This window comes from Rhinoraja longicauda, unplaced genomic scaffold (assembly GCF_053455715.1).
Source record: "Rhinoraja longicauda isolate Sanriku21f unplaced genomic scaffold, sRhiLon1.1 Scf000629, whole genome shotgun sequence".
Classification (NCBI taxonomy): Eukaryota; Metazoa; Chordata; class Chondrichthyes; order Rajiformes; family Arhynchobatidae; genus Rhinoraja; species Rhinoraja longicauda.
The window spans coordinates 19,554-42,452 of record NW_027601845.1 but is presented as its reverse complement, the minus strand read 5'-3'; the positions used below and the strand labels follow the sequence as shown (position 1 = coordinate 42,452).

General features: G+C 47.1%; 1 protein-coding gene across 1 annotated transcript; it reads left to right on the top strand.

Annotated features, from left to right (window-relative positions):
* Positions 1-8,659: 8,659 nt before the first annotated feature.
* On the top strand, positions 8,660-22,244 carry LOC144591164 (zinc-binding protein A33-like). Its single transcript, XM_078395463.1, has 7 exons — positions 8,660-9,086; positions 9,178-9,273; positions 12,538-12,771; positions 14,754-14,776; positions 14,874-14,992; positions 20,555-20,677; positions 22,090-22,244. Exons 1-7 carry the CDS (start codon positions 8,676-8,678, stop codon positions 22,242-22,244), a joined length of 1,161 nt encoding a protein of 386 aa, XP_078251589.1. The 5' UTR covers positions 8,660-8,675.
* The last annotated feature ends 655 nt before the right edge of the window (positions 22,245-22,899 follow it).

Here is a 22,899-nt window from a genome sequence, read left to right as displayed (position 1 = left end):
TTATCCAGAATAATAATATCAAAGGAATAGTGATGAAAGGAGGGGAACAAAAGATTTCTTTATTTGCCGATGACGTATTAGTGTATTTGTCAGACCCTGAACAGTCTTTGTTACAGTTATTTTATGTTTTGGAACGATATGGATCCTTCTCTGGCTATAAGTTAAATGTTATAAAAACACAAATTCTTAGTTTCAAATATAGCCCCTCAGTAAAAGTAAGGGAAAAGTTTAATTTGAGGTGGGATGCTGAATCCATGAGATATCTGGGAATAAACATTCCAATAGATCTGACTAAACTGCACTTGCTTAACTACCTCCCATTGAACAATAAGATCAGGGAAGGCATTAGGAGGTGGGACCTAATACCTTATCTTAATTTTGGATCTCGTATTGAATCGGTCAAAATGGTTATGTTACCGAGGCTGTTGTATCTCTTTCAATCACTTCCACTAGATATATCAGACCAACAATTTCAAGAATGGGATAAACAAATCTCGAGGTATATTTGGCAGGGACAAAGACCAAGAATCAGATACCAGGGGTTACAACTGACCAAAAATAAAGGTGGGGTTGCACTCCCCTGCTTGAAAGACTATTATGCAGCTGCTCAGCTGAGAACATTAATTTATTGGTGCAACCCCGACTATTGTGCTAGATGGAAGGAGATTGAGATTGCTATAACAGAGGAATTTCCGATTCAGGCTGCAATCGGAGATAAGGAGTTAACAAATAAGTTAATTAATTTGGGAAACTCATGGATTCGATTATCACTTAAGGTATGGAATAAGGTCGTTACCCAAAATCATCTGAGGGATGCTGTGAAGGTTTTGAGATGGTGCACGTTTGATCCAGATTTTGTACCAAAAAGACAGGACACTAGTTTTAAAAGATGGAGTTCTCAAGGTTTGACATCATATTGCACATTTTGAACAGCTTTGAGAATCTGAAGAGGCAATTTGGTTTGAATAATGATGATTTCTATAGATACCTTCAAATTCGCCATTATATAGATCAAATACAAAAGGAATGTGCAGAAGTAAAATGGGATAATATTTTGTTAAATGTATTTATTGATGCTTACCATGGAGGCTCAAAACAGAAAACCATCTCAAAATTATACAAGGGTTTACAGCAGAGAAAAGGCAACTCACTGTATGTAAAACAGAAATGGGAAAGGGAAGGTAATCTGGTTCTAAAGGAAGAAACCTGGGAGAGCTTATGTGAGATACAATGGAAAACTTCAAGTTCAAATGTTTGGCGGGTGTTTTGCTGGAAAACCCTTATTAGGTTTTTTATTACACCAGTTCAAAAAAGGCATTACACAAATTCTTCTTCATGCTGGCGACAATGTGGGTGCCTTGAGGCAAACCATTTTCACATATTTTGGTCTTGTGTATCAATGATCCCATTTTGGCAGGAGATTCATAAAGTTTTACATAAAGTTTTTAATATGGATATTCCATTTAAATTTGAGTTTTTATATTTTGGTGCTTTACCAGTACAAAATGCTTCTATTAAAGATAAGTATCTTTTCCAGATCTTAAGTGCTGCCAGCAGGAAAGCTATTACTAGGAAGTGGTTGAAACCTGGAAAACCTAATGTGGATGACTGGATTAACATTGTATATGATATTTTTTATAATGGAAAGGATAACTTTTGCTTTAAGATTGCAACAGGGAATATTTTTGAAAAGGTGGGAAAAATGGATGTTGTACATTATGCCCGTACGGCCATCATTGTTTAAAGCGGATCTTTGTATCCTACTTCCGTGTCCTATCTCATTTTCCTTGATTTCATACCGCTCCAGTAGTGATGAAATATTATAGAGGTATACCCCAAATGTTGGTTTTAGTTGTTTTTGTTTTTGTGTGTAGTTAAGTTTTGGATATGATCAAATGTCCAGTAAGTCATTACCCATCCTTGTAGTGCTTCCAATACCTGTGGTATGATTTATTTTGGGATATGCAGTATTTGTTAACTACGGAGGGTGAACGAGAATGTGTATCATTGTGGAATGTATGGAACTGGAAAATAAAAATAAAAATCTTGCCAGTTTAACGACATTTATACATGAATGACACACAACATTCTACAAGAAAGAAGACTGTGCGAAAAAGCGAGACTTTTATTCTGCAAATTCTGCAGGGGCATTGTAACTGTTCGTGCCAGCCCCAAATTGTGGTCCCAAATCGCCCCTTCCAGTTTTTAATCGTGTGATTTTTCTATTAACACAAGTTTGCTAGGAATGCAACTATTACATTACAGCAGGAATGTATATTTTAAATTAGTTTATTAATATAAACTGCAGATTCTGTTTCTAATATTGCAGCCATTTCAATGACAATTTTAATGTTCTTTTAAATATTTTTGTGGATTTTGTTTGAATTATTCATTGGATGCAAAGACACAATTGGACACAATCCGAGACTGTGGAACAGCATCCCTCTCCCCATCAGAACTGCCCCCACCATCGACTCCTTTAAGTCCAGGCTCAAAACCTGTTTCTACTACCCAGCGTTTGAGGCCCTCTTAGGGGGTGCTGTGAACTGTTTATGTATGCGCTGTTATGTTTGTGTGCCACTGTATGTTCGTTTCTGCGTACCTGAACTGATGTACAGCACTTTGGTCAACGTGGGTTGTTTTTAAATGGGCTATACAAATAAAATTGACTTGACTTGACACAAAACAGACATCTAAAGAGGGGTCTCGACCCAAAACATCACCCATTCCTTCCATCCGGACATGCCACCTGTCCCGCTGAGTTACTCCAGCAATTCGTGTCTATGTTTGGTTTAAACCACCATTTGCAGTTCCTTCCTACACACAAACAGACCATTCGGCCCAATCATGCATTTCTGGTCTTCATGCTCCAGGCAAGCTTCCTCCTCAGTTTAAAACTATCGGCATAACCCCCTTTTTTGCTTTTTCCCTCGGGTGGCACAGTGGCCTAGATGGTAGAGCCGCTGCCCCACTGCGCCAGATACCAGGGTTTCCATCCTGACCTCGGGTACTGTCCGTGTGGAGTTTGCACATTCTCCCTGTGACTGCGTGGGTTTCCTCCGGGTGCTCCGGTTTCCTCCCATATCCCAAAGACGTGTGGGTTCGTAGGATTATTGGCTTCGGTAAAAATTGTAAATTGTCCCTAGTGATTAGCCTATTGCTAGTGAACAGGGATCACTGGTTGGCGCGGACCCGGCGGGCCGAAGGGCCTGTTTCTGCGCTGTATGTCCCCCCCGGTGTATCGGTAGTTTTGAATTTAGTTGATTGAGTTCAGTTGTCAGGCGTGGTGCAGTGAGAAGCTTTTGTTGAGTGCTAACCAGTGGATGAGAAAGTGAGGTACCATAGAACTAGTGTGAATGGGTGATCGATGGTCGGCGTGGACGCGGTGGATTGAAGGGACTGTTTCCGTGCTGTATCTTTAAACTAAAATATATTCACTCTATTCTGTTCAACCTGAGGGAGTGGGTCACACATTCCCACTGTTCTTTGGCTAAAAAACGTTCTTTGGTTTACTTTAAGAGATACAGCGCGGAAACAGGCCCTTTGGCCCACTGTGTCCGTGCTGACCAGCGATACCTGTACATTAGCACTATCCCACACAGGGTGGCGCGGGACTCTGATGATGCTGGCTGCCGTTCCCAGGAGCAGGAGAAATCTTCCTTCGAAATCTCACCTAAAACAAAAATCAGAGCAAATGGAGCAGCAACAAAGCAGAAGCAACAGGGCAGCGCAGTGACACAAGTAGTGCTGCTGTCTCCTAGTTCTGGTGAGCGGGTTCCATCCTGACCTCGGGCGCTGCCCGTGTGGTTCACGCCTTCTCCCTGTGACCGCGTCGGATTCCTTCCACGTCCACAATACACACTGGTTCTATGGTCAATCGGCGACTGTAATTTATCCCTGTGAAAGTGGGTGGTAGGCGGATGAATGGGAATTAAAGGGCACGTGAGAAGGAAAAGGCAGCAGGGAATTGTATTGGGGGAAGAGGATTGATGGGTTATAAGATTCACTCTCTGCACTCGTCCTCCCCGCCCTCTCCCTCCCCCCTCCCGAAACCTCCCGAAATTCCCCTCCCCGTCCCGGATAAAGACTCCGGGAGACATGATCTCCCCCGGTCCCGGGGCCGCGCTGCCCGAGTCTCCCCCCGATCCCCGGGGACTCTCCGATTCTCTGCTTCTCCCCCCAGTCTCCGTCACCCTGGATGTGGGAACAGCAGGTCCGGGGCTCGAGGTGTCTCAGGATCGGAAGAGGGTGAGATGGACCGAGACCCGGAGGAGTCTCCCTGACACCGGGAAGAGGTTTACAGGCAGTGCGTGTGTGCTGGGATCAGAGGGATTCACATCAGGGAGACATTACTGGGAGGTGGAGGTGGCGGGGAGTCGGGGCTGGAGTCTGGGAGTCGCGCAGAGTATGTGGAGAGGAAGAGACAGGTCGCACCGACCCCGGAGACTGGAGTCTGGAGTATCTAGCGGGGGCTGGGTAACGGGTCTGATGCACTCGCCTACCCTCCATCCCGTCTCCCCGCCCGTCCCATCCCCGGGAGGGTGGCAGTTTGTCTCAGTTACGAGTCATGGAGTCATAGAGTGACACAGTGTGGAAACTGGCCCTTCGGCCCAACTTGTCCACACCGGCCAACCTGTCCCAGCTACACTAGTCTCACCTGCCTGCGCTTGGTCCATATCCCTCGAAACCTGTCCTATCCATGTACCTGTCTAACTGTTTCTTAAATATTGGGATAGTCCCAGCCTCAACTACCACATCTGGCAGCTTGTCCATACACCCGCCATCCTTTTGTGTGAAAAGGTTACGCCTCAGATTCCTATTAAATCTTTTCCCCTTCAACTTGAACCTATGCCCTCTGGTCCTCGATTCTCCTACTCTGGGCAAGAGACTGTGCATCTTCCCGATCTATTCCTCTCATGATTTTGTACACCTCTATAAGATCACCCCTCATCCTCCTGTGCTTCAAGGAATAGAGACCAAGCCGACTTAACCTCTCCCTTTTGCTCACACCCTCGAGTCCTGGCAACATCCTCGTAAATCTTCTCTGAATCCTTTCAAGCTTGACAATTTCTTTCCTAGAACATGGTGCCCAGAACTGAACACAATATTCTAAATGCGGTCTCACCAACGTCTTATACAACTGCAACATGACCTCACAACTTCTATACTCTGATTGATGAAGGCCAATGTGCCAAAACCTACTTGAACTTATCTACCTGGGACTTGACCTTCAAGGAACTATGCACCTGCACTCCCAGTTCCCACTGCTCTCCAACACTCTCCAGAAGCCTACCATTCAGTGTGCAGGTCCTGCCCTTGTTAGACGTTCCAAAATGCAATACCTCACACTTCTCTGTATTAAATACCATCAACCATTCCTCCGCCCACCTGGCCAATCGATCCAGATCCTGCCGCAATCTTTCACAACCATCTTCACAATCTGCAAAACCACCCACTTTTGTATCATCAGCTAACTAGCTAATCGTGCCCTGTATGTTCTCATACGAATCATTGATGTAGATGACAAACAGTAATGTCATCCTGAGCCCTGAGGCACACCACTGGTCACAGGCCTCCAGTCTGAGAAGCAACCTTTCACCATCACCCTCAGCTTCCTTCCATGGAGCCAATTTGCTGTCCATTCAGAGTCCGGGACAGTTTCATTTTACGACGCGGACACCAAGTCCCATCTCCACACCTTCACTGGGAATAAATTCACGGAGAAACGTTATCCTTTCTTCGGGCCTTTTGGGATGGAAACTGGCTGAGAATCTGCTCCGGTTCCGTTCCGGGTGTGTAAAAGGGTCGGGTCCCGGGACCGTCGTCAGGAACGGGGCTCGGGCTGTGGGGCAGAAACCCGGTGGACAACAGGTCGGCGCTGAACGGCTCCCGTTTAATCCCCAAATTCCACGTGGTAAAAAACCCCAGTGAGCGCGGAAATAAAACCAGGGGGAATGTAAATGTGGGAAGAGAGAAATAAACAGCAAGTGAAATCAGAGCTGTCGATCCGTTCATTTCAACGAGTTAACTGCGTCCGTCAACGGAACAGAAATACTTTTGTGAAAATATAAAGAGTGAAACAATTGCCCTTCCCTTTTATTTATTTTTTTATTATCAAAAAATATTTTATTCAAGAAATAAGTATATACAAAAGATGTTCCTTCCAAAACTCCATCCGACATTCTCAGAGGCTATACACACATTCAATGCAGATATTCAATACACCACTTACACAAAATTACCCCCTACCCTTGCCACTCATGTGGCTCAATGGCGTGGAATCCCTTCCCTTATTTGGAGGGGCGTCTTCACCACACCCTGCCCCCCCTCCCCCCCGTGTCCAGCAGCAGAAGGACCCTAGTCTGTGGCCCTCCCCCACAGAGCCTTGGTGTTGGCTGCACCAAGCTTCAATGCGTCCCTCAGCACGTACTCCTGCAGTCTGCAGTGGGCCAGTCGGCAACATTACCAGACGGACAGCTCGCTCCGCTGGGAGGTCAACAAAGCTCGGGCAGACCAAAGAGCGTCTTTCACCCAGTTGATGACCTTCCAACAGCACTCGATGTCAGTCTCTGAATGCGTCCCTGGGAACAGTCCGTAGATCACAGAGTCCTCTGTGACGGAGCTGCTCGGAATAAATCGTGACAGGGACCCCTGCAAACCTCTCCAGACTCTCTTGGAAAATCCACACTCTGTGAAGAGGTGTGCGACCGTCTCCTCTCCGTAGCAGCCGTCCCGAGGGCAGTGTGCGCTGGTAGTGAGGTTCTGACGGTGCAGGAAGGATCTGAGTGGGAGGGCTCCCCTCACCGCCAGCCAAGCCAGATCTTGGTGCTTGTTGGTGAGTTCTGGTGATGAGACATTTTGCCAGACAATTTTGGCAGTCTGCTCTAGGAACCACGCCACAGGATCCATGGAGTCATTTCCCTGCAGTGCCTGCAGGACGTTCCGTGCTGACCACTGTCCGATGGACTTGTGGTCAAACGTGTTGGTCTGGAAGAACCTTACCACGAATCACATGTTGCGTCAATGGTCCAGCTGACTGTCACAGTGCGTGGCATCTGCGCCAGGCCCATCCTTCGCAACACTGGGGACAGGTAGAACGTCAGCAGGCAGTGATACTTGGTGCCCACATGCCTTGGCTCTACGCTCCGCCTGATGCAGCCACACACGAAGGCGTCCATCAGGGTGAATGCGACGTTGGGCAAGCTTTTACCCCCATTGTCTGCCAACTTGTGCATTATGGCCCGTCGCACCCGGTCCATCCTCGACCCCCAGATGAAGCGGCGTATGAGTGGGGGAGGTCACATAACATGTGACAATAGAGTATAATTGAATCATTGAGTTGAATTCAAGTTTGCACATGAGACTGTTAAATAAAATAACAGTGTTTGCTGTAGAAGTAATGTTATTGTGCAGCCTAATGTAATGAACAATTCACGATGAGAAACACTGATGTGTTGAGTTTAAGGGAATGAAATTTACCCGCAGCTGATTGCAAATGACATCCACTTTGTGGTCAGGGCTGTGATTGACGGGGCTGAGCTCCGCCTCCCCCCAGCCGTGCCCCGCCCCTTTCATTGGCCGCAGGTTCAGCAGCAGCAGTCGCGGCGGCGGCTCCACAGCTCCGCCCCCCCCCGGGTCCTAAACCCGCCGCACGTTGTTGTCCAGCCTCACTTACCCCCTCTGGCAGCTTGTTCCAGACACCCACGACCTTCTGTGTGAAAATGTTCCTCAGGTTCCCATTAAATCTTGCACCTCTCACCACAAACCTGTGTCCTCTAGTTCTCGATTCCACTGCTCTGGGTAACAGACTGTGCATTCACCCGGTCTATTCGCCGCTTGATCTTAAGCACTTCAGCCTCCTGCGCTCCAATTAATAAATCCTTCCCTGCCCAACCTCTCCCTTTCGCTCTGACCCTCAAATCCTGGCACCATCTTCGTGAATCCACTCTGCAGTTGTTTCCAGCATTTTATCCTGCTTTACACAGTCCCAAGCGCTACTCTCCGCTTCCGTCTATATTCAGAACAGTTTAATGTGTAACTGACCCCTCCCTGTGGTAGAGAGCGGGGGAACCCTCCATAGTTTCCGCGGGTGGATTTGTCTCCTTCCTTTAAAATGGTCGTAACGATGGTGACCCTCGGGTGCTCTGGCCGGCGCTCCTCTTCCCAAGGGAAGGCAGACATTGATGGTGAAACTCACCAGCGCCTTCAGTGCACCTGCACAACATTTGGCCGTCTGAGGAGAAGACTGTTTGAAGATCAGGACACAATTCGCAAGTCCTCAATCATTTTGTCACACACCTTCTGTCTTTTCATCTCTGGCCTTTGTCCAACCGTCTGACTATCAACTCCCTCTCCCCCCTCAACTGTGTCAACCTATTGCCAGCCAGGCTTTGTCCTGCCCCATTCCTCCCTTCGTTATTCCATCTCCCACCCCCAACAATCAGTCTGAAGCAGGGTCCCGACCCGAAACATCAGCTGTCCATGTTCTCCAGATGTGCTGCTTGACCCTCAGACTTACTCCAGCACTTTGTACTTTTTTTTGTAACCCTGCATCTGCAGTTCCTTGTTTCTGCATCTTCACGTTGAACATTTGCGTCAGATTTACATTAATTCCTCTAGACGGCGGCGTGCGCAGTGGACATGCGTTTTGAACCAGGAAGTGGCAGAGTTAAAAAATGGCTTCGAAAGAACAGGTCGAGAGTTGGTCCGAGGAGGTAGTTTGTCCCATCTGCCTGGATTTCTTCACCGATCCGGTGTCACTGGAGTGTGGGCACAACTTCTGCCGCTCCTGTATCACACAGAGTTGGGACAGGGAGGAGAGAAACTCCTGCCCGGAATGTAGAGAGGTGTTTACAGACCGCACCCTCGGGGTGAGTCGGGCCTTGGCGAGACTGGCTGAGAAAGCTCGAACACTGAGCCTGAATCGGACAGAGAAGGAAAGTAAACTTCACTGCGAGGAACATCAGGAAGAACTGAAGCTGTTTTGTGAAACTGACAAGAAGCTGATCTGTGTGGTTTGTGCAGCTGGGCGGGAACACAAGTCTCACAGCTTCATGCCGGTTAAAGAAGCTGTTGAAAACTACAAGGTAAAAGCAAACCGATTTTGATCGCATCATTGTTTAATTCCGTCTTTATTGTCTAACGCTTTTATTCTCCGATTTTCAAACACAATCGCAGGGTCAGGTTAAAGCTTCCATCCAGTCTCTCACAAAAGATAAATCAGAGATGCAGCAAATGGAGCAGCAACAGAAAGAGAAGATTTCTGGAGTTCTGGTGAGGCTTTTAAGTTTCGATTTCCTGATCTTGCGCAGGTTTGATCCCTGTGACGCGTGTAATAACAGGGCAGCGCAGTGAACCAAGTAGTGCTGCTGTCTCCTAGTTCTGGTGAGCGGGTTCGATCCTGACCTCGGGTGCTGCATAAAAAATAGGCGCAGGAGTAGGCCGTTCGGCCCTTCGAGCCTGCACCGTCATTCATAGAAACAGAGAAAATAGGTGCAGGAATAGGCAATTCGGCCCTTCGAGCCTGCACCGCCATTCAATACGATCATGGCTGATCATTCAGCTCAGTAGCCTGTACCTGCCTTCTCTCCATACCCCCTGATCCCTTTAGCAAAAAGGGCCACATCTAACTCCCTCTTAAATATAGCCAATGAACTGGCCTCAACTACCTTCTGTGGCGGAGAATTCCACAGACTCACCACTCTCTGTGTGAAGAAATGTTTTCTCATCTCGGTCCTAAAAGATTTCCCCCTTATCCTTAAGCTGTGACCCCTGGTTCTGGACTCCCCCAACATCGGGAACAATCTTCCCGCATCTAGCCTCTCCAACCCCTTAAGAATTTTATATGTTTCTATAAGATCCCCCCTCAGTCTTCTAAATTCCAGCGAGTACAAGCCGTCTATCCAGTCTTTCCTCATATGTAAGTCCCGCCATCCCAGGGATCAATTTGGTGAACCTTCTCTGTACTCCCTCTAAGGCAAGAACGTCTTTCCTCAGGTTAGGTGACCAAAACTGCACACAATACTCCAGGTGCGGTCTCACCAAGGCCCTGTACAACTGCAGCAGGACCTCCCTGCTCCTAAACTCAAATCCTCTTGCTATGAATGCCAACATACCATTCGCTTTCTTCACTGCCTGCTGCACCTGCATGCTTGCTTTCAATGACTGGTGCACCATGACACCCAGGTCACGTTGCATCTCCCCTTCTCCCAATCGGTCACCATTCAGGTAATACTCTGCTTTCCTGTTCTAGCGGCCAAAGTGGATAACCTCACATTTATCCACATTATATTGCATCTGCCATGCATTTGCCCACTCGCCTAATCTATCCAAGTCACTCTGCAGCCTCCTAGCATCCTCCTCGCAGCTAACACTGCCACCCAGCTTCGTGTCATCCGCAAACTTAGAGATGTTGCATTCAATTCCCTCGTCCAAATCATTAATATACACTGTAAATAACTGGGGTCCTAGCACTGAGCCTTGCGGTACCCCACTAGTCACTGCCTGCCATTCCGAAAAGGACCCGTTTATTCCTACTCTTTGCTTCCTGTCCGCCAACCAATTTTCTATCCACCTCAACACTGAACCCTCAATACCGTGTGCTTTAAGTTTGTACACCAATCTCCTATGTGGGACCTTGTCGAAGGCCTTCTGAAAGTCCAGATATAACACATCGACTGGTTCTCCCTTATCCACTCTACTAGTTACATCCTCGAAAAATTCTATAAGATTCGTCAGACATGATTTGCCTTTGGTAAATCCATGCTGACTTTGTCCGATGATTTCACCACTTTCCAAATGTAATGCTATCACATCTTTAATAACTGACTCTAGCATTTTCCCCACTACCGATGTTAGGCTAACTGGTCTATAATTCCCCGTTTTCTCTCTCCCTTTTTAAAAAGTGGGGTTACATTAGCTACCCTCCAGTCCTCAGGAACTACTCCAGAATCTAAAGAGTTTTGAAAAATTATCACTAATGCATCCACTATTTCTGAGGCTACTTCCTTAAGCACTCTGGGATGCAGCCTATCTGGCCCTGGGGATTTATCTGCCTTTAATCCATTTAATGTACCTAACACCACTTCCCGACTAACCTGGATTTCCCTCAGTTCCTCCATCTCATTAGACCCCCGGTCCCCCGCTATTTCCGACAGACGGTTTATGTCTTCCTTAGTGAAGACAGAACCAAAGTATTTGTTCAATTGGTCTGCCATCTCCTTGTTCCCTATGATCAATTCACCTGTTTCCGACTGCAAGGGACCTACATTTGCCTTAACTAATCTTTTTCTCTTGACATATCTATAAAAGCTTTTGCAGTCTGTTTTTATGTTCCTTGCCAGTTTTCCCTCATAATCTATTTTCCCTTTCCTAATTAAGCCCTTTGTCCTCTTCTGCTGGACTCCCAGTCCTCTGGTATGCTACAATATGATAATGGCCTACCCTTTATTCTTAAACTATAACCCTTGGTTCTGGACTCCCCCAACATCGGGAACATTTTTCCTGCATGTAGCCTCTCCAATCCCTAAATAATTTTACATGTTTCCATAAGATCCTATCTCATCTTTCTAAATTCCAGTGAATACGAGCCCAGTCGACCCTTTCAGAATCAGTCTGAACAGGGTCTCGACCAAAAATGTCACCCATTCCCTCTCTCCTAGATGCTGCCTGACCTGCTGAGTTACTCCAGCATTTGTGATACATTCTTTCATCATATGTCAGTCCCACCATCCAGGTAATTAACCTGATGAACCTACACTGCACTCCCACAATAGCAAGAATGTCTTTCCTTAAATTAGGAGATCAAAACAGCACACAATTTTCCAGGTGTGGTCTCAACAGGACCCTGCACAACTGCAGTCGGACCTCCTTGCTCCTAAACTCCAATCCTCTCACAATGAAGGCCAAGATGCCATTAGTTTTCTTCACTGCCTGCTGTACGTGCATGCTTACTTTCATTGACTGGTGTACAAGGACACCCAGGTATCATTGCACCTCCCCTTTTCCTAATCTGACACCATTCAGATAATAATCTGTCTTTTTGTTCTTGCCACCAAAGTGGATAATGTCACATTTATTCCCATTTTACTGCATCTGCCATGCATCTGCCCCCTCACCCAACCTGTCCAACTCACCCTGCAGCCTCACAGCATCCTCCTCGCAGCTCACACTGCCGCCCAGTTTTGTGTCATCCGCAAACTTGGAGATGTTACATTTAATTCCCTTGTCTAAATCGTTAATATATATTGTAAATAACTGCGGTCCCAGCAATGAGCCTTGCGGCACCCTACTAGGGGGTGGTGGATGGATAAATGGGAATTAATGGGCACTTGAAAAGGAATAGGCAGCTGGGAATTGCATTAGGGGTAGAGGATTGATGGGTTATCAGATCACCCTCACGAGATTTCAGAAGCATTTAGACAAACTATTGAATTGCCAAAGCAAGTAAAAAAATGCACAGGACAAATGTCACTGTCAACCTCTGAGGGAAACACAATCAGTGACATTACATATTGATTTTCACCTTTCATTTGACAGGAACAGTCACACAACCTTCAGTCCAAGATCGCATCCCAGTTTGCTGAACTGCACCAGATTCTCACTGAGAAAGAGCAGCGCGTACAGGCAGATATCCGGGAGGAAGAGAAGAGGATTCTGAATAGAATGAAGAAAAATCTTGGAGAGATCGAAGAGAATTTAAAATCTATTCAGGAGGAACTCTCTAAGTTGCAGCAGCAGATGGATCAAAAGGACAGTGTGGTGTTTCTGAAGGTGAGGGGTTACACCACAGTCTGGCGAAGTGAAAGTGCAGTCACAAAATGGAGGGGGATATTTCAGAAATACATGCTGCATATACCAGTAATTCTGAACTGGGTAAATGTTTCATCTGTTCCAGCTGTTGTTCCCAAACTAATTGGCCTCCCGCATAATCTATGGGATCTCAGGACTGCCTGGCCAGAATGTAGAGAGGTGTTTGTATTCTGTGGGGTTCAGAACTACGACGGATGATCCTATATCTGATCCCAAGGGCCACGAATGAACAGAGTGCCAACCCACAGACTCTGAGAGGTTTAACCTGTTAGACGTATTTATACCAGAGGAAGAAACATTTTTGAAAATTCAGGGAACTGAAATGAAAGGAAATGGGACAAAGCGGAGGAGTTCGTTCCTGGGCTAGATTAGCCATGACCACATTGTGGGGATTAACATTGAAATCTAGAACGTGGCGCACACAGCAGATTGATCATCTATATCTGGTTCTCATCAGCAGTGGGCGGTCACCTTGGGGGAATTTGCTCTGTTTGTTTTACCCACCTTTGTTCACCATAGAATGACATCACATTCTACATCATAGGCCAGTCCATTCGGCCCATCCTATCCAGTCATGATTTCTGCTCCACTCAACATCCTTCCCATCTACTCACCACACCCGGTAACAATACCCCTAATTCCAGGAGTGCTCACGTGTTTATCCCGCTCGCCCTTAAATGTATCTCTGCTGTTGTCTTCATTCCCTCCAATGCAAGTGAGGTCCATGTTCTCATAAATGTGAGGTTATCCACTTTGGCGGCAAGAACAGGAAAGCAGAGTATTACCTGAATGGTGGCCAATTAGGAAAAGGGGAGATGCAACGTGACCTGGGTGTCATGGTGCACCAGTCATTGAAAGCAAGCGTGCAGGTGCAGCAGACAGTGAAGAAAGTGAATGGTATGTTAGCATTCATAGCAAGAGGATTTGAGTATATAGGAGCAGGGAGGTTCTGCTGCAGTTGTACAGGGCCTTGGTGAGACTGCACCTGGAGTATTGTGGACAGTTTTGGTCTCGTAATCTGAGGAAAGACATTCTAGCATTAGAGGGGGTACAGAGAAGGTTCACCAGATTGATCCCTGGGATGGCAGGACATTCATATTAAGAAAGACTGGATAGACTAGGCTTATACTCGCTGGAATTTAGAAGACTGAGGGGGGATCTTATTGAAACATATAAAATTCTAAAGGTGTTGGAGAGGCTAGATGCGGGAAGATTGTTCCCGATGTTCGGGAAGTCCAGAACCAGGGGTCACAGCTTAAGGATAAGGGGGAAGTCTTTTAGGACCGAGATGAGAAAACATTTCTTCACACAGAGAGTGGTGAGTCTGTGGAATTCTCTGCCACAGAAAGTAGTTGAGGCCAGTTCATTGGCTATATTTAAGAGGGAGTTAGATGTGCCCTTGTGGCTAAAGGGGTCAGGGGTATGGAGAGAAGGCAGGTACAGGTTACTGAGCTGGATGATCAGCCATGATCATATTGAATGGCTGTGCAGGCTCGAAGGGCCGAATGGCCTTCTCCTGCACCTATTTTCTATGTTTCTATGATTGCATTCCTTTCGGTATTTGTTGAAGTCGACGTTACATTTCAGCTTTGATTTTTGCTCTCCCATCGATTAGAGCTATTATTTCATCCTCACCCATTTAAATCCACCGATAAACTTAAATCCTATCTCATCATTCTTCAGATAAAATCCCACGACCTGCCTAGTCTTTGCATTGAGCTCCATCCTCTCAGTCATGGCATCATTCTCATGAACATTCCTTGTGCTTTTCCCCATCGTTCTACGTCTCGACGGTAATGTCCACTTTCTATCTGCATGACAGCGGCGATAAGAGTTGGGAAATGGGAATTATCGGAGGGTTGTAGAAATGTGAAGAAATTCCCGCTGTCGGGATGAGGACGGTCTATCTCAGTCAATTGAGATTTGTGTTTTATTTCTTTCAGGAGGAAGCTGGTCGCAAGCGAAGGTAGGACATGCTCTTGATGGAAATATTGTACATTTTGGTGGAACAACTCAAAACATTTCTAATGCTCAGTTGGTAACCAGCTGTTAAATATTCGCAGGGTTCGTGATGAAGCCAAACCACTGTCGGTGGTAGAGGAGGCCTTGCCGATTGACAAGTTTCATTGCCCTGTTTCATTCAACACAACATTTAAAGAAACATCTGATGACTTCAAGCAAGGTAAAGCTTATACCTTTTCCATTGTTCTTGTTTCTGACATCTTGAAGTAAGATGTGTACGAAAGAACTGCAGTTGCAGGTTTAAATGGAAAGTAGACACAAAATGCTGGAGTGACTCAGCGGGACAGGCAGCATCTCTGTCGAGAAGGAATAGGTGATGTTTCAGGTCTGGACCCGAAACGTCACCCATTCCTTCTCTCCAGAGCTGCTCCCTGTTCTGCTGAGTTACTCCAGCATTTTGTGTCTACCTTTGATTGGTCTATCTTTAAGTAATGATATGATGCAAAGATTAATGTTATTTTGAACTGAAGAGAAATTTGATCTCCCACCTGCTCATCTGCTGGGAAGTGTCACCGAGTCAGAGAGCTTTGTAGCACAGCAACAGGCCCTTTGACTCGACTCGACCATGTCAACCAAGTTGCCCAACCAAGCTAGCCCCACTTGCCTGAGGCTGGCTCGTATCCTTCCAAGTCTTTTTTATCCACGTATCTACCCAATTCTCTGTGAACTGTTGTAATTGTACCTGCCTCGCCCACTTCCTCTGTCAGATCGTTCCACATCTACACTACCCACTGACTGAAAAACCTGCTCCTCAGGTCCTTTTTATTGTTTCCACTCTCACCTTAAACTGATGCACTCGAGGTTTAGACTCTCTGACCTTGGGTAAAGTATTGTGACTAATCACCTTGTCTGTGCATCTTATACACATCTATAATGTCACTCTGACAGGCTCCCAAGAAAAAATGTCCCAGTCTGAATAGTCTCTTTCAGGAATGAGTAGATTAATCTATGATGAGCGTTTGTCGGCATTGGGCCTGTCTGTACTCGCTGTTGCTCAGAGGAATGAGGGGGGATCTCATTGAAAAATACAGAATAGTGAAAGGTTTGGACAGAATGGACGTGGAGAGGATGTTTCCATTAGTGAGTGAGTCTAGGAATAGATATTTATTTACAAAAATGCTGGAGTAACTCTGTAGGTCAGGCAGCATCTCAGGAGAGAAGGAAAGGGTGACGTTTCGGGAAGGACAAAGGAAGGATGTAGGTGGAGACAGGAAGACAGAGGGAGAACTGGGAAGGGGGAGGGGAAGAGAGGGACAGAGGAACTATCTATAGACAATAGACAATAGGTGCAGGAGGAGGCCATTCGGCCCTTCGAGCCACCATTCAATGTGATCATGGCTGATCATTCTCAATCAGTACCCCGTTCCTGCCTTCTCCCCATACCCCCTGACTCCGCTATCCTTAACAGCTCTATCCAGCTCTCTCTTGAATACATTCAGAGAATTGGCCTCCACTGCCTTCTGAGGCAGAGAATTCCACAGATTCACAACTCTCTGACTGAAAAAGTTTTTCCTCATCTCAGTTCTAAATGGCTTATTCTTAAACTGTGTTCTGGACTCCCCCAACATTGGGAACATGTTTCCTGCCTCTAACGTGTCAATAGACAATAGACAATAGGTGCAGGAGTAGGCCATTCAGCCCTTCGAGCCAGCACCGCCATTCAATGCGATCATGGCTGATCACTCAATCAGTACCCCGTTCCTGCCTTCTCCCCATACCCCCTCACTCCGCTATCCTTAAGAGCTCTATCCAGCTCTCTCTTGAAAGCATCCAACGAACTGGCCTCCACTGCCTTCTGAGGCAGAGAATTCCACACCTTCACCACCCTCTGACTGAAAAAGTTCTTCCTCATCTCCGTTCTAAATGGCCTACCCCTTATTCTCAAACTGTGGCCCCTTGTTCTGGACTCCCCTAACATTGGGAACATGTTATCTGCCTCTAATGTGTCCAATCCCCTAATTATCTTATATGTTTCAATAAGATCCCCCCTCATCCTTCTAAATTCCAGTGTATACAAGCCCAATCGCTCCAGCCTTTCAACATACGACAGTCCCGCCATTCCGGGAATTAACCTAGTGAACCTACGCTGCACGCCCTCCATAGCAAGAATATCCTTCCTCAAATTTGGAGACCAAAACTGCACACAGTACTCCAGGTGCGGTCTCACCAGGGCCCGGTACAACTGTAGAAGGACCTCTTTGCTCCTATACTCAACTCCTCTTGTTACGAAGGCCAACATTCCATTGGCTTTCTTCACTGCCTGCTGTACCTGCATGCTTCCTTTCATTGACTGATGCACTAGGACACCCAGATCTCGTTGAACTCCCCCTCCTCCTAACTTGACACCATTCAGATAATAATCTGCCTTTCTATTCTTACTTCCAAAGTGAATAACCTCACACTTATCTACATTAAACTGCATCTGCCATGTATCCGCCCACTCACACAACCTGTCCAAGTCACCCTGCAGCCTTATTGCATCTTCCTCACAATTCACACTACCCCCCAACTTAGTATCATCTGCAAATTTGCTAATGGTACTTTTAATCCCTTCGTCGAAGTCATTAATGTATATCGTAAATAGCTGGGGTCCCAGCACCGAACCTTGCGGTACCCCACTGGTCACTGCCTGCCATTCCGAAAGGGACCCATTTATCCCCACTCTTTGCTTTCTGTCTGTCAACCAATTTTCTATCCATGTCAGTACCCTACCCCCAATACCATGTGCCCTAATTTTGCCCACTAATCTCCTATGTGGGACCTTGTCGAAGGCTTTCTGAAAGTCGAGGTACACCACATCCACTGACTCTCCCTTGTCAATTTTCCTAGTTACATCCTCAAAAAATTCCAGTAGATTTATCAAGCATGATTTCCCCTTCGTAAATCCATGCTGACTCGGAATGATCCCGTTACTGCTATCCAAATGCTCAGCAATTTCGTCTTTTATAATTGACTCCAGCATCTTCCCCACCACTGATGTCAGACTAACTGGTCTATAATTCCCCGTTTTCAACCCCCTAATAATCTTATACGTTTCGATAAGATCTCCTCTCATCCTTCTAAATTCCAGTGTATACATGCCTAGTCGCTCCAGTCTTTCAACATATGAAAGTCCCGCCATTCCGGGAATTAACCTAGTAAACCTACGCTGCTTGCCCTCAATAGCAAGAATATCCTTCCTCAAATTTGGAGACCAAAGCTGCACACAGTATTCCAGGTGCGGTCTCACTAGGGCCCTGTACAACTGCAGAAGGACCTCTTTGCTCCTATACTCAACTCCTCTTGTTATGAAGGCCAACATTCCATTGGCTTTCTTCACTGCCTGCTGTACCTGCATGCTTCCTTTCAGTGACTGATGCACTTGGACACCCAGATCTCGTTGTACGTCCCCTGTTCCTAACTTGACTCCATTCAGATAATACTCTGCCTTCCTATTCTTACAACCAAAGTGGGTAACCTCACACTTATCCACATTAAACTGCATCTGCCATGCATCTGCCATTTCACACAACCTGTCCAAGTCACCCTGCAACCTCATAGCATCTTCCTCACAGTTCACACTACCACCCAGCTTTGTATCATCTGCAAATTTGCTAATGGTACTTTTAATCCCTTCATCCAAGTCATTAATGTATATTGTAAATAGCTGCGGTCCCAGCACCGAGCCTTGCGGTACTCCACAAGTTACCTCCTGCCATTCTGAAAGGGATGCATTTATCCCCACTCTTTGCTTTCTGCCTGTCAACCAATTTTCTATCCACGTCAGTACCCTACCTCCAATACCATGTGCTCTAATTTTGCCCACTAATCTCCTATGTGGAACCTTGTCAAAGGCTTTCTGAAAGTCAAGGTAAACCACATCCACCAGCTCTCCCCTGTCAATTTTCCTGGTTACATCCTCAAAGAATTCCAGAAGATTAGTCAAGCATGATTCCCCTTTGTAAATCCATGCTGACTCGGAATAATCCTGTTACTACCATCCAAATGCTCCGCAATTTCGTCTTTTATAATTGACTCCAGCATCTTCCCCACCACTGATGTAAGACTAACTGGTCTATAATTTCCCATTTTCTCTCTCCCTCCTTTCTTAAAAAGTGGGACAACATTAGCTACCCTCCAATCCACAGGAACTGATCCTGAATCTCTCGCACATTGGAAAATGATCACCAATGCGTCCACAATTTCTAGCGCCACCTCCTTAAGTTCTCTGGGATGCAGACCATCAGGCCCTGGGGATTTATCAGCCTTTAGTCCCATCAGTCTACCCAACACCATTTCCTGCCTAATGTGGATTTCCTTCAGTTCCTCCATCACCCTTGGATCTCTGCCCACTAGAACATCTGGGAGATTGCTTGTACCTTCCTTAGTGAAGACAGATCCAAAGTACCGGTTCAAATTGTCTGCCATTTCCTTGTTTCCCATAATAAATTCTCCCGCTTCTGTCTTCAAGGGACCCACATTTGCCTTGACTATTTTTTTCCTCTTTACATACCTAAAAAAGCTTTTACTATCCTCCTTTATATTATTGGCTAGTTTACCCTCGTACCTCATCTTTTCTCCACGTATTGCCTTCTTAGTCATCTTCTGTTGCTCTTTAAGAGTCCCAATCCTCTGGCTTCCCACTCTTCTTTGCTTTGTTGTACTTCTGCTCTTTTATTTTTATGCTGTCCTTGACTTCCCTTGTCAGCCACGGGTGTCTCTTACTCCCCTTGGAATCTTTCCTCCTCTTTGGGATAAATTGGATGGAGTTGAGGGGGGGAGGTGAAGGGACAAGTGTTGCATCTCCTGCGGTTGCAGGGGAATGTGCCTGGGGATGGGGTGGTTTGGGCAGGAAGGGACGAAAGGTCAGAGCCTCAGAATTAAAGGATGTTCCGTTAGGAAGGAGATGACGGGAAATGCTTTTAATCAGAGGGTGGTGAATTTGTGGAATTCATTGCCACAGAAGGCTGTGGAGGCCAAGTCGGTGGATATTTTTAAGGCAGCAATAGCTGGATTCTTGATTAGTCTAGATGTCAGAGGTTATGGGGAGAATACAGGAGAATGGGGTTAGGAGGGAGAGATAGATCAGCCATGATTGAATGGTGGAGTAGAATTGAAGGGCCGACTGGCCAAATTCTAATACTTTCACGGATGACATTACGACCTGATGATGGTCCAACTTCACCTGATAACCCAGCCCTTCAGACCTGATGAAGTTGTTGTCAAACCTTTTGCACCCATTCCAATTGACTAACAAACCCACCCTTCCCTCTGTCTCACCCTCCACTCATAAAACACAGGAGCAGGCCATCTGGCCCCTCGTGTCTGCCCCCTTTCACTGTGATCATGACGACCCCACCACTCACCTCTACCTCCTCTTTAACAACCTCAAATTACTGCTAACCTCAATATCAACCTGCTCCGATCTGCCTCCACATCTGAATAACCCACTCCATTCCTCCATCCCCACCGCAATCTCACAATCCTCCTCACTCTCCGCACTCGTCCTCCCCGTCCACCCTCCCCCACCTCACGAAATTCCCCTCTCCATCCCCGGATAAAAACTCCGGGAGAGATGTCTGTTGTCCACCCGCTGTGGTCGGGGTGAAACCCCGGGCAGGGTTTCAGTTGTCCGCCCGCCTGTGCCTGAGGCCGAGCGGCCTCTCCCCCGGTCCCGGGGCCGCGCTGCCCGAGTCTCCCCCCGACCCCCGGGGACTCTCTGATTCTCTGTTTCTCCCCCCAGTCTCCGTCACCCTGGATGTGGAAACAGCGGGTCCGGAGCTCGAGGTGTCTGAGGATCGGAAGAGGGTGAGATGGAACTGGACCCGGAGGAGTCTCCCTGACACCGGGAAGAGGTTTACAGACAGTGCGTGTGTGCTGGGATCGGAGGGATTCACATCGGGGAGACATTACTGGGAGGTGGAGGTGGCGGGGAGTCGGGGCTGGAGTCTGGGAGTCGCCGCAGAGTCTGTGGAGAGGAAGAGACGGGTCACACTGACCCCGGAGACTGGAGTCTGGAGCATCAGGTGGCGGGGTGACGAGTTTGATGCATTCACCTCCCCTCCATCCCGTCTCCCCGCCCGTCCCATCCCCGGGAGGGTGGGAGTTTATCTCAGTTACGAGTCCGGGACAGTTTCATTTTACGACGCGGACACCAAGTCCCATCTCCACACCTTCACTGGGAATAAATTCACGGAGAAACTTTATCCTTTCTTCGAGCCTTATTGGGGTGGAAACTGGCTGAGGATCTGCTCCGGTTCCTCTCCGGGTGTGTAAAAGGGTCGGGTCCCGGGACCGGCGTCGGGAGCGGGGCTCAGGGGCTGTGGGGCAGAAACCCGGTGGACAACAGGTCGGCGCTGAACGGCTCCCATTTAATCCCCAAATTCCGGGTCGTAAAAAACCCAGTGAGCGCGGAAATAAAACCAGGGGGAATGTAAATGTGGGAAGAGAGAAATAAACAGCAAGTGGAATCAGAGCTGTCGATCCGTTCATTTTAACGAGTTCACCGCATCCGGCAACGGAACAGAAATTACTTTTGTGAAAATATTTTAAAAATGTAATGGCATTGGACCCTTCTGATCAAAAGTCGTTACGGTATTATTAACTCCGTTCAGTGACTAGTTCAATGTAATAGATACAGTTCATGTTACTTCAGTGATTTGGAAAATGTACACAACCATTGACACACACGACAAGCTAATTGAAAGATCGTGTTTATTTGAATGATGTGCATTGTTGCTTCTAATACTGTAATTGAAATAAACTCAAAATTACTTGAACTGTGCAGCTTGCTTTTGAATTCTTTTGAAATCTACTGAATGGGGAGACAGCAGTTCTGTTTGCTTTAGTTTAGATTGGAGATAGAGCGCGGAAACAGGCCCCTCGGCCCACCGAGTCCGCACCGACCAGCGATCCCCGCACATTAACACTACCCTACACACACCAGGGACAATTTGCACTTATACCAAGCCAATTGACCTACAAATCTATACCTCTTTGGAGTGTGAGAGGAAACCACAGAACACACAGCTCACGGGGAGAACGTACAAACTCTGTACAGACAGCACCCGTAGTCCTGATGGAACCCAGATCTCTGGCGCTGTGAGGCAGCAACTCTACCGGTACCACCCCTTAATCTTTTGCACTGTGTTTTTGAGTTGTCCTTTCTACAAATTGGCGACTGCATTCCCTACACCTTCAACAGTGGCAGGTTTTCAGTGAGAGGGAGGTGGTGGTTGAGGGGGACCCGTGAACCACTTGCCCTGTGGTTGACTGCAGGGGAATCACCTCTGTTGGCGCCGCAGGTGCATTTGTCCCATAAAATGGTCGTCATGATGGAGACCTTCGGCGCCCATCTTCCCAGACGAAAGCAGACATCGATGGTGAAATCCACCAGCTCCTACTACGCGCCTGCACAAAGTTTGGCCGTCTGAGGAGAAGAGTGTTTGATGAGCGGATCTCCAAAGCTCCACAAATCTCGGTGAACGCTGCCCTGGGCAGGAGAAGCACAGGTTAGGACTCCGACTGGAGAATCTGGTCTATTTCCCTTCACCAAACACAAGGAATGAATCGGGAGGCTTCGGGAAGTTGCAGGAAATATTTGCTGGAAAGGTTTTTTAGATGACGGGGTTCAGGTTCAGGATAAGACCGGAGAAGAGTGTTTGCTTCTCCGGGGAACATAGATAGGGGCTGTCGGGAGATTTGACAGAGGGGTCCAATTTCGGATCCGGATCAATGGGGGCCAATGATCTTCCCATCTGTGGTGGTCAGTGGGAGGAGCCAAGACGACACCGATTTCAACAGAGGCACAACCAGGTGGCCAGGTGGCGAGTGAAGTTGGGCCGAAGGGCCTGTTTCCACGCTGCATCACTCCATGACTCTGTGACTCCAACAAGGGGAATATGATGGAAAATGACCTGCACTGGTGTTGAAAATTCGACAAATTCCATCCGAGGCTTTCGATGCGGAATGTTCACCGCCCCCCACTGTCACTCGTGAGCGGACAAACCTAAATACTCTGGCACAAAGGTTAATGGATCCTACAACACAATTTATCAAGCGATGCGTCGCGTCTCCAAATATAGATTA

Coding starts and splice junctions, on each gene's coding strand:
- LOC144591164 (XM_078395463.1), top strand. CDS start 8,676: ATGGCTTCGAAAGAACAGGTCGAGAGTTGGTCCGAGGAGGTAGTTTGT. Junction 9,087..9,177: donor AAGCTGTTGAAAACTACAAG/GTAAAAGCAAAC, acceptor ACACAATCGCAG/GGTCAGGTTAAAGCTTCCAT. Junction 20,678..22,089: donor CGGGAAGAGGTTTACAGACA/GTGCGTGTGTGC, acceptor GGTTGACTGCAG/GGGAATCACCTCTGTTGGCG.